The sequence below is a fragment of the Rutidosis leptorrhynchoides genome, chromosome 3 (assembly GCF_046630445.1).
Source record: "Rutidosis leptorrhynchoides isolate AG116_Rl617_1_P2 chromosome 3, CSIRO_AGI_Rlap_v1, whole genome shotgun sequence".
In the NCBI taxonomy this organism is placed as follows: Eukaryota; Viridiplantae; Streptophyta; class Magnoliopsida; order Asterales; family Asteraceae; genus Rutidosis; species Rutidosis leptorrhynchoides.
Window position 1 is genome coordinate 27,731,290 of NC_092335.1, and position 12,518 is coordinate 27,743,807.

The window sequence follows — 12,518 nt, forward strand, 5'->3', positions numbered from 1 at the left end:
CATATAGACAATTGACCACCCAAGTTGACCGGTGATTCACGAACGTTAAAACTTGTAAAAACTATACGATGACATATATATGGTTATATATATAGTTAACATGATTTTATTATAAGTATGTATCTCATTAGGTATTTTAACAATGAGTTATATACATAAAAATGATACTATTAATTTAAGAAACTCGAAAACGATATATATAACGATTATCGTTATAACAACGTCTTACTAGGTACATATGAATCATATTAAGATATTGATACACTTGGTTAATTATGTTAAATGATAAGTAAATATACTATTAAGTGTATTAACAATGAAATACATATGTAAAAATAAGACTACTAACTTAATGATTTCGAAACGAGACATATATGTAACGATTATCGTTGTAACGGCATTTAACTGTATATATATCATAATAAGATATATTATATATCATAATATCATGATAATATAATAATTTAACATCTCATTTGTTATAATAAACAATGGGTTAACAACATTCAACAAGATCGTTAACCTAAAGGTTTCAAAACAACATTTACATGTAACGACTAACGATGACTTAACGACTCAGTTAAAATGTATATACATGTAGTGTTTTAATATGTATTCATACACTTTTGAAAGACTTCAAGACACTTATCAAAATACTTCTACTTAACAAAAATGCTTACAATTACATCCTCGTTCAGTTTCATCAACAATTCTACTCGTATGCACCCGTATTCGTACTCGTACAATACACAGCTTTTAGATGTATGTACTATTGGTATATACACTCCAATGATCAGCTCTTAGCAGCCCATTTGAGTCACCTAACACATGTAGGAACCATCATTTGGCAACTAGCATGAAATATCTCATAAAATTACAAAAATATGAGTAATCATTCATGACTTATTTACATGAAAACAAAATTACATATCCTTTATATCTAATCCATACACCAACGACCAAAAACACCTACAAACACTTTCATTCTTCAATTTACTTCATCTAATTGATCTCTCTCAAGTTCTATCTTCATGTTCTAAGTGTTCTTCATAAATTCCAAAAGTTCTAGTTTCATAAAATCAAGAATACTTCCAAGATTGCAAGTTTACTTCCAAGTTTTCTAAATCCATTCCAAGTAAACATCCAAGATCAAGAAACCTTTGTTACTTACAGTAGGTTATCTTTCTAATACAATGTAATAATCATATTCAAACTTTAATTCAATTTCTATAACTATAACAATCTTATTTCGAGTGGAAATCTTACTTGAAATTGTTTTCGTGTCATGATTCTGCTTCAAGAACTTTCAAGCCATCCAAGGATCCTTTGAAGCTAGATCCATTTTTCTAATTTCCAGTAGGTTTATCCAAGGAACTTGAGGTAGTAATGATTTTCATAACATCATTCGATTCATACATAAAAAGCTATCTTATTCGAAGGTTTAAACTTGTAATCACTAGAACATAGTTTAGTTAATTCTAAACTTGTTCGCAAATAAAAGTTAATCCTTCTAACTTGACTTTTAAAATCAACTAAACACATGTTCTATATCTATATGATATGCTAACTTAATGATTTAAAACCTGGAAACACGAAAAACACCGTAAAACCGGATTTACGCCGTCGTAGTAACACCGCGGGCTTTTTTGGGTTAGTTAATTAAAAACTATGATAAACTTTGATTTAAAAGTTGTTATTCTGGGAAAATGATTTTTATTATGAACATGAAACTATATCCAAAAGTTATGGTTAAACTCAAAGTGGAAGTATGTTTTCTAAAATGGTCATCTAGACGTCGTTCTTTCGACTGAAATGACTACCTTTACAAAAACGACTTGTAACTTATTTTTTCGACTATAAACCTATACTTTTTATGTTTAGATTCATAAAATAGAGTTCAATATGAAACCATAGCAATTTGATTCACTCAAAACGGATTTAAAATGAAGAAGTTATGGGTAAAACAAGATTGGATAATTTTTCTCATTTTAGTTACGTGAAAATTGGTAACAAATCTATTCCAACCATAACTTAATCAACTTGTATTGTATATTATGTAATCTTGAGATACTATAGACACGTATACAATGATTTGACCTATCATGTCGACACATCTATATATATTTCGGAACAACCATAGACACTCTATATGTGAATGTTGGAGTTAGCTATAAATGGGTTGAGATTGATTCCAAAATATATATAGTTTGAGTTGTGAATATATATATATATATATATATATATATATATATATATATATATATATTTATATATATATATATATATATATATACTGAGATACGTATACACTGGGTCGTGGATTGATTCAAGATAATATTTATCGATTTATTTCTGTACATCTAACTGTGGACAACTAGTTGTAGGTTACTAACGAGGACAGCTGACTTAATAAACTTAAAACATCAAAATATATTAAAAGTGTTGTAAATATATTTTGAACATACTTTGATATATATGTATATATTATTATAGGTTCGTGAATCAACCAGTGGCCAAGTCTTACTTCCCGACGAAGTAAAAATCTGTGAAAGTGAGTTATAGTCCCACTTTTAAAATCTAATATTTTTGGGATGAGAATACATGCAGGTTTTATAAATGATTTACAAAATAGACACAAGTACGTGAAACTACATTCTATGGTTGAATTATCGAAATCGAATATGCCCCTTTTTATTAAGTCTGGTAATCTAAGAATTAGGGAACAGACACCCTAATTGACGCGAATCCTAAAGATAGATCTATTGGGCCTAACAAACCCTATCCAAAGTACCGGATGCTTTAGTACTTCGAAATTTATATCATATCCGAAGGGTGTCCCGGAATGATGGGGATATTCTTATATATATGCATCTTGTTAATGTCGGTTACCAGGCGTTCACCATATGAATGATTTTTATCTCTATGTATGGGATGTGTATTGAAATATGAAATCTTGTGGTCTATTGTTACGATTTGATATATATAGGTTAAACCTATAACTCACCAACATTTTTGTTGACGTTTTAAGCATGTTTATTCTCAGGTGAATACTAAGAGCTTCCGCTGTTGCATACTAAAATAAGGACAAGATTTGGAGTCCATGTTTGTATGATATTGTGTAAAAACTACATTCAAGAAACTGATTTCGATGTAACATATTTGTATTGTAAACCATTATGTAATGGTCGTGTGTAAACAGGATATTTTAGATTATCATTATTTGATAATCTACGTAAAGCTTTTTAAACCTTTATTTATGAAATAAAGGTTATGGTTTGTTTTAAAAATGAATGCAGTCTTTGAAAAACGTCTTATATAGAGGTCAAAACCTCGCAATGAAATCAATTAATATGGAACGTTTTTAATCAATAAGAACGGGACATTTCAGTATCCACATCAGTGTCGTAAATGTTCTAAGCAGTCCCCTTCCAAGAGGATAACAAGATTCATTTATTCTCAAAGTATCTTATATTACATTTCCAAAAGATAATCGCACGAAAGGTGTGATCTTTGAACGAGAGTGACCTCTTCGAGCGGTTCGTTTTGAATTTATCCTTATACTTAGGGGGATGTGCGAATGAGAAGATACATGAACTCTTGGTCCTAAAGAATGGTTTACTCCGGGTGAAAAGAATCTCCAAAAATGATTCTTGTATCTCAACATACTGATTCATAGAGATGATGTTTACGAGGGTGTTGCGTTTAGTCGTGAAATATTGAGAGTAAAAACCCGCCTAGTGTCTTTCCTATGATGGGGTGACCTCTGAGTGTACCCCAGAAAACTGATTTATCGGCCCGCGTTTTTGTCAAGTCTAACCTTAAAAGGAACATTTTATGAGCGCAATGACTTCTTAACAAATTTTATAAAACTGCCATCCAAAGTGGCTCAAGAGTTTTTAACAAAGATCTTAATCGTAAGCTTCATCCCTAACGGAGGGCGAGAAGAAGTGTGATCCATACATGGTGTAATCTAATACGAAAGCCTTTAATAAAATCAACCAAGAAAGTTTTGAAAACCCCTTAAACGTTTGATGTGATAACATAAATGAAACGAAGTTCTTGGTAAATTTAGAAGTATGTACAACGTGTACCATTTTGCACAAAACTATTTGACTTAAGTTAAACAACTCAATAAAGGAGCGATTTTTAAATAATTTGAAGGTATAACTTAGTATGTACTAACCAAAATAAGTAAGGGTAAATTTATTAACTTAATTACATACATACATACATATAGAATTTTATAAATCGCATAAGTGACAGAAAAATTTTGTTACTTTCATTGTCCATAAATCTTGTGAGGACCGCACAAATAAACATTGTGTAATTTTTTTTGATAAACATAGTTTTTCGTATTTCAGAGGTTACGAGTTGAAAAAGATTGAGTGAAAAATCTTTAAATCATCGGGTCAGGACACAAGTCACTGGACCAAAAATGTTCACGTGCGAAGCCGTTGCTAAAAAGTGAGGTATGAAGGATAGAGCATGAGGACGAGAAGTTAATCGCTTCTTGACTTTGCAAAATACCAAACAGGTTAAGATTAATATTAAATTCGGAATACTGGTGGTGTTAATATCACTAAATGAGAATTCCTTGGAATAAGTCAGGACTTAGAGTTATGTAAGAAAGAGCATCGCTCCGACAGGTGTGACAAATAAGATTCCTGGGTAACGCAGCAATTTTGAATGGTTTAAGTGTTAGTGGATGCCCGAAGGCTCTGCATGACGTGGTAGTAAGTTCCTTCATCACATACACACATATGAATCTCTCGATTTCGACGGTTGTGAAGTCTTCATGATGACCTAGATACGAATAAGCAACGAAAAATTTTATATAACAAGCAACGAAAATTTTTATAAAAATTGTTTAAGGTGACAATGTAAGAAAAGAAACGAAGTTCTTAGTAAACTAGGGTTATGTACAACCCGTACCATTCAGAGTAAAATATCTTTTGAACAAAAGATTTGATTTGTAAAAGTGAAAGTAAAATTCCACATGTATTTGTCAAAAATAAGTAATCATTTACTTTATTTTATATAACATATACGATTTCAAAAATTTGCACAAATGACAAACAAAATAAATTTATTTTTATAAAACTTTGAGAGGATAGCACAGTAAAATAGTGTGTGTAAAATTTTGGCAAACAAAATTTTCATATTTCGGAGGTTACAAGTTAGAAAAAGATTGATGAGGATCGAGTAAAAGATTTTTGAAAATTTCGGATGATATTTGAGGTAATAAAAACTATTGAATTTAAATGTGGTTGATGACTATTACTAGGGCATAAGTCCTTCGACCAAAAATGCTTAAGTGTGAAGTTGTTTCTTATAAGTGAGATACAAATGGGAGAGTATGAGGATGAGAGTTAAACACCCATTGATTTTGGAAAATTTCGAACTGGTATGACTAATATCGAAGTAAGAAGGATGATGATGTAATTATCATCAAATAAGAAATCTCTCGAAATAAGTTAGGATTTAGAGTCGCGTAGGAATGAGTATCAAATAAGATTCTTGGGTAATCTTTAAGGGCAAATGGCCCGAAAAGGTAACCTATTTTGCCAAATTTGCCAATAAAGGTAATATGACTTTTCCAGATGCCCGAAAAGAATGTTTGTTTTAATTTGGAAGTCGAAAAGGATTATAATTTGAAAAAGTGTTAATTTGAGGTAATTTTTGCTGATGTGGCGTTTTTTTTTATTTTCCTTTGCAAATCGTTGATACACTTTTTCAGCAAAAATTACCTCAATTTAACAACTTTTCAAATTATAATCCTTTTCGACTTCCAAATTTAAACAAACATTCTTTTCGGGCATCTGGAAAAGTCATATTACAGCAAAAATTACCTCAATTTAACACTTTTTCAAATTATAATCCTTTTCGACTTCCAAATTAAAACAAACATTCTTTTCGGGCATCTGGAAAAGTCATATTACCTTTATTGGCAAAATTGTCAAAATAGGTTACCTTTTCGGGCCATTTGCCCAATCTTTAATATAGAACTTGAATCGCTGAAGTGATGGGATATAATTTCCTTTATGTATCATTGTGCAAGTTTGTCCATCGTATCGGTTTCTTTAGTGGCTAGAAAGTAAGCAGATTTGATGGTCAATAACAACCCAGATAGTGTCTTAACCGCCCACCGTTTTCGGTGGCTTCATGATGAAATCCATTGTTATTCCTTCCCATTTCCATTGTGAGATTTCGGGTTGTTGTCATGTAACTAATAAGGTTCAGCTTCGGGCTACTTCTCTCCTCGTAAACTATTAGTGGCTCACTATTCTTGCGAGGTATACGAAAAAATCTTCTTTCTATAAATAATTTTGGCTTCCATCCTTGAAAGCCAGTCCATTTCAACTATTTCATCAAAGCTTCCTAACTCGATGAGTATTAGGTTAACCCTAAAGTTCATTCCAACTTTTAAATCAAGCTTCCTAACTTGATGAGTATTAGGTTAATCTTAAGGTTCATTCCAACCAAATCTTATTATACTGCCGTGAAAAATTTTATCAACCTTCTCAAACAACATCTGCTTGTGCGCAGGTAACTAATCCTTTCCAACTACTACTATAAAACTTCCAAGTTTTGTTGGCATGAGGTCATCTCCAAATGACCCACCTGTTAATTTTAAGGTACTACCTTAAATTACCCCTCTATCTCTGCCAGCTTACCATTAGCTTGTCCTATAGAATACTTAACTCTCACGGTTGTTAATGGCGTATTAGTCATCACACTAAGGTTCTTAGATATAAGGTTTCTATCGTTCTAGTATTAAATAACTCCGAGTCAATAAAACGTTATGACGAAACGTATCCTAACTAAAATCAGGATCCATGCGAGTCTCCATAACTGAGATAACGATTGCTCTACCGCAAGTAAGTCTAAAGTTCTTCCTATTTGAGAACTTTTTCCTTAAGTGTCCAGGGTGTCTATATTTATAACAGATTTTTGGGTTATCAATTCTGCAATCAAGGCCCTTCTTGTACAGTACCTGGGCTAAGTGGTTATTCTTTCTCTACCTCTAACAGACCATAATGTGTATACTCAAGTGGTTCTTACCAAAATTTTCTTTGAATCAATTCATATTCCTTATATAGTAGCATTAGGACTTCTGCATGATTTACTTCAATATAGTCACGCTGGCCTGGCGTCATTATATTGTACTAAATCGTACGTTCATTCCAATATCACTCCATACGGTCAATGTAACGTGATCACTTCCAGTTCTACTCAATTTCATCTAACGGCATTTTATCTATGCTATCTCAAAACAAAATCTACATAAATAAATCTCACAGTTTCTCGGTGTGGGTGCGTAGGTTCCGTAGTTCATGCATCAATGCCTAAAGGTCCCGAAATTTCTTCAAAATGTTCGGGTTCAGGTAACGTCATTAGGTTCCTTTCTAGAGATTCAGCCTAGGTCTCGTGTCGAGTTGTACGTATAGCAAGTAGTAATATGATATGTCTCGAGGCGACTCCCAAGTCTTTGGGTATGGCTGAGCATCAGTCAGAGACACTATGACCTTATGAAAGGATATGCCTTCCCGACTTCTTCAATGCCTAAGAGTGTTAGGGACCTAAGTCCAGAAGTGTCGTTAGATCATCGAGTAGTGGTGAAGAATGAAAGAGATAAGTGACGGTCATGGAAGCGTACGGGATACGGGTCACTCGCGAAAACTTAACAACCTTCTGATGTTCATACGTTGTACGTGGCTAATTAGAGTGAGCTCGGAGTGCGGTTACTCAAACAAGTCCTCACATGTCTCCTCCTCCGAGGATCAACTTTTAGTGGGCGTGTAATCCGAGGGGTACTCCTTCTAGATTGCATGAAGTAATTGTTTCGATCTTTGGAACAGTGGAACGGTAGTAACAGGTGGATTACAATACTAATCCTTAGGGTCAGACGATTGGGAAAAGGGTTCAGAAAAACATCTGAATTAGGAAAGATAAGTTCTCCAAGTCGGTACAGTGAAAAGCAGATGGGCAACAAGCACGTAATCAGGCATAGTAACTACAGCAGCCTAGATCGTCTACAGCAGTACATAGCATGGCAGTAATAACAGTATTGAGCATGCAATCAAAAGCAGATAGTAGCATGCAGTGGCGAGAATAAGCAAAAGCATACAACAAGTTTACATATCAGTAAAAGGAAACGATAGCATGCAGCAAGTTTATACAACAGTAGAAGTAAGTAGTGGCATGCAGTAGTAGTAAGCAGTAACATGCAGTAATATAACACAGTAGCATGCAGCAGGTTCTGCAGAAACAAGTAAACGAGCAAGTTATAGATTAGTCCTATCAGTGAATCCTACTTAGCTAAGTCAAGACTCAATAATGCAACCTAATTCCCTACAATCAATGCTCTGATACCAAATGTGACGCCCCGTACAAAACCATCGTGTACAGATCATCAACAACAGGATCATTATAAGGTCAAACACTATATGCTGTTTGAAAACTAGTTTTGCATTCGTGAAAATATAACTTCGATTGTTTTACAAAAGATAACGTGACACAAAAGTCGTTACAAAGCCATTATTCAAAATAACATAAGTTGCGAATGCAAAAACAAAAGTTCCATGATTGAGACATCTCTAAGTAATGCAGCGGAAGTCTAACACAGCAATTTTGTAACAGCAAATCTATAACACCAAGACAGCAAGTCTAACAGCAGAAGCAACAACGTCTAAGCACCTGATAAATACATGCTTAAAAAGTCAACACGAATGTTGGTGAGCTATAGTTTGTTTGCAATCAGTAATGTATTGTAGGCTACGAGATTTCAGTGCTTCAACCAGCTGTTTAAATCAGTCTTTCAAATCAGTATGATAAAGTATATGCTTATTCGTGGGCACCCGGTAACTAACTTAACAAGTAATATCACCCCCTAAAAGTACACTTGACAAGTGTGTATGTTCTCGAAGTATTAAACACCCGTTAAATGCTAGCGCGAGTAGCCCGAGTGGGGATGTCAAACCCTATGGATCCATATCTAAGATTCGCGTTCACCGGTTCAAAAACCAATGACTAAACGTTACCGAGCTAAGGGGAAAGTTTATGCCGTTATATAACCTACACATATATAAAGTTTAAGTACTCGTGCCTAGTAAGTAAAACATAAAAAGCGCATTTATTCTCAGTCCCAAAAATAGTTGAAGTAAAAAGGGATGCTATAACTCACAGTGAAAGTGCGGTAAAAGTCGATACGAAAAGTAAGCAAGTAAGTCGGTCCGAAAGGTCCTCAACCTAAGTCAAAAGTTACTAAGTCAGTAAATCGTTCCCAAAGGTTTAAAAGTTCATAAATTAAGTTTAAGTGTCATCATCATCATCATCATCATCATTCATCATTGTAAAAAGCTAAGTAAGTTTAACAAGTATAGAGATCGAAACGATAGGCTGACTTTGATCAGCTGCTACGACCTCTATGTAAATCAAAAAGACACGTAGTCAGTGGCTATGGCTCTGTATGTGAGTCCCCTAATTTCTGACGAATTTCCAGAACTAAACTCGTCTTTGTTTGACAGTGGCGACGGTTTAAGTGCGAGTAGGTCAGAAATTTCAGCACAACATTACAAAGGTGTAGTGATTTTAAAAAGGCTATAAATCCTAAACCGTATCTCGGATTGAGGCGAGTCTTAAACGAAAATACATCTAATCGAACCAAACTATCTGGAAATAAACTTTTCCAGTAGCCTAGGAGCCTGATCAGATCCAGAAAACAGAAAGCAAAGTGCTCCAGTGGGATTCTTGGTGCTTGATGCTCATCACGGTTCTCATCCTTGATGCTTGTAGCTTCAAGTGTACAACTCGTTGATGTGTTTGCATCACTTTGACCAAGGTTCTACCATCAACACACAATAATCAAAACTAAGAAGTAAAACAACACTCATGTGAGAGTTTGAGCAAGGTGATGAATCAAAGTTACACCATTCTTCTTAGTTTCAACACAATACAAGTCTTATTAAGATATGAACTTTGAATCAAACTAAATAAGTAAGACCTTAAGCTAGAGAGCTTAAATCTTAACTAGTTATTAAAGATCTTAGACCAAAAAGTCTAGATCTCATGATCTTGATGAAACCCTAAGTCATAACACTTAGACTTTCAATCTTTACACTACCATAAGTTAGGAAACTTAGATCTTGTAAAGTATGTGATCATAAGCTAATAAGCTTTCTCTTAAACAAAATAGAAGATCATAAGTTACACAACTTATATCAAACACAAAAATGAAACCCTAAGCTAGAGAGCTTGGATTCCTAACAACACTTATGAGATCTCAAGCTAGTAAGCTTGCATCTTTTGTTTCATGAAACACAAGTCACAAATCTAAACTACAACAAATAAAAGAAGATCATAAACTAACAAACTTTGATCTTATCTCACTTTTTGTAGAAACATCAAGCTAGTAAGCTTGTATTTCAAACTTTCTTGAAGATCCATAAAGTAAAGTGTTGGATCTTCAAGTTACATGAAGATCATAAACATAGGTTTTGATCCTTAAACTTAAATAAAGAGATCTTAAGTTAAATAACTTAGAACTAGATTATGAAGATTCAAAGCTAAGAAACTTGAATCCTTCATGTTCTTGAAAATTTTTCAAAACAAAGTTTGAATCAACACAAGTTATGAAGATTTTAGTTACAAAAATTGAACTTTTGCTTATGATGATGATGGTACACGAAAATAAGGAAGAAAAGAAGGAAGAAACTCAAGAACACTTACAAGTTTTTCAAAGTTTGAGAGAAAAACTTTAGAGTGAGAAAGTAGAGAGAAGTGTGTGTGTTTATATGAGATGAAATGAGAATGAAATGAGGTTTTAAAAAAAATAAAGTGGTGGTGGTGTGGGTGAGGGTGGCCGACAGTTGGGCAAGCATGGGGGGACCATTTTGTCCTCATGTGGTGTGGCATGGGGTGGTCCATGGTGGTGATACAAAGTGGTGTTGGTTTGGTGGGTGGTTTGAGACATAATACAAGTAGTAGTGCACAAGCATGCATACTACTTGTCTCATTATTTCATGGGCTTAATTATTAATTACATGGGCTAATTAACCCATTCAGTGGTCCACTAAGTTGAGTAGGTTGGGCCATGGAAGTCCATTAAGGTAACTAGTAAGCTTTAGTAAACACTAAGCATAATTAAATAAGCCATTAAGCCAAGTAATTGTTATGATAAATAACAATTAAGTTTACGTAGTCATAATATTCCAATTATGACAAAAGTTAAACGAGTACCGACAAACATAGCTCGTTCTAAATGTTAAGTGACACTAACGGTCGTAAAGGCTTCCGGGGATCAAGTTAAGTGATTACACACTTAATAGCACGTTGTATGATAATAATGAAAGTAATTAATAATGAATTAAGATTCCAGAGCATAAACTAGCCCAGTACGCATAAATACACAGTTTCGTGAAAGCACAAAGTACAAAAGGAAGTCAAAAAAGCCTGGTCGTTACAAGTTGTCTCATTATATTTACCTCGTAAGCCCGTGCAGGTTGCTGAAGAATATGCCAACGGCCTTGTAGGATCCCAAACATTCTTTCAGCTAAATAATACCCTCTTCTGTAAATATTGGATAAATACCGTCAGCTAAATAATACCCTCTTCTGTAATGAACCCCGTTTATTTGATAAGGAACGTCGGGCATTTCCTCATTAAGCATTGAGTTGAAAAAATCACTAGTGTTTAGCACATTAATATCATTGTTTGAACCCGCTACACCAAAATATGCATGCCAAATCCAATTATCATACGAGGCGACCGCTTCATGCATAATAGTTGGGTGACTGTGATCGCCTCGCATATACTGTCCTCTCCACGCAACCGGACATTTTGCCCATGCCCAGTGCATACAATCTATACTACCCAACACGCCCGGAAAACCATGAATCCTTTCATGACCTTCATACAAACAGTGAATGCCGTGTAAAGTAGGCTCTCTTAGGTACACGTTAGCATACAAATCAATGATACACCTACAAAAGTATTGTAGAGATTCCCGACCAACTCGTTTAGACATTTGAAGATACTCATCCAACGCATCCGGTGTATAACCGTATGCTAGCTGACGTAGCGCGGCTGTCATCTTCAAATGGGGGCTAATACTCCACTTACCACGTGTATATTGTCTTCGATGAAACCATCTAAAATAATACGGCAATGGATTTGCTGAGTAGCTTAGAATATCATTCATAATCCCAAGAAAAACACATCGCCGCATTCAAAATCTTTGTTTGAAATTATCATCCGTATATTTGCAACCCTCGTTAAAATAATCGTCCATCAAACGATCGTGTGCTTCATAATGATTTCAACGTATATAAAGTAGAGGTTTTTAAAGTTCAGGCCATGAACCAATGTTTTCTTAAATTCACAAGTTTTACTCAGTTAGAGTTGAAGGGTTGTCCGTTCGATTGTTCATTGTAACACCCCGTCTTTCTAAACATGATGCTCGGGGCGAAATTTGATGTCCAAGGATGATTATTTAATAGTTTAGATGTATTTAGTTGACC

At 34.3% G+C, this 12,518-nt stretch overlaps 1 protein-coding gene across 1 annotated transcript; it reads right to left on the reverse strand.

Moving 5' to 3' along the window:
• Positions 1-11,551: 11,551 nt before the first annotated feature.
• LOC139899807 (uncharacterized) lies at positions 11,552-12,091 on the reverse strand. Its single transcript, XM_071882643.1, has one exon. The coding sequence runs from the start codon at positions 12,089-12,091 to the stop codon at positions 11,552-11,554; it is 540 nt and encodes a 179-aa protein (XP_071738744.1).
• Between the last annotated feature and the right edge of the window lie 427 nt (positions 12,092-12,518).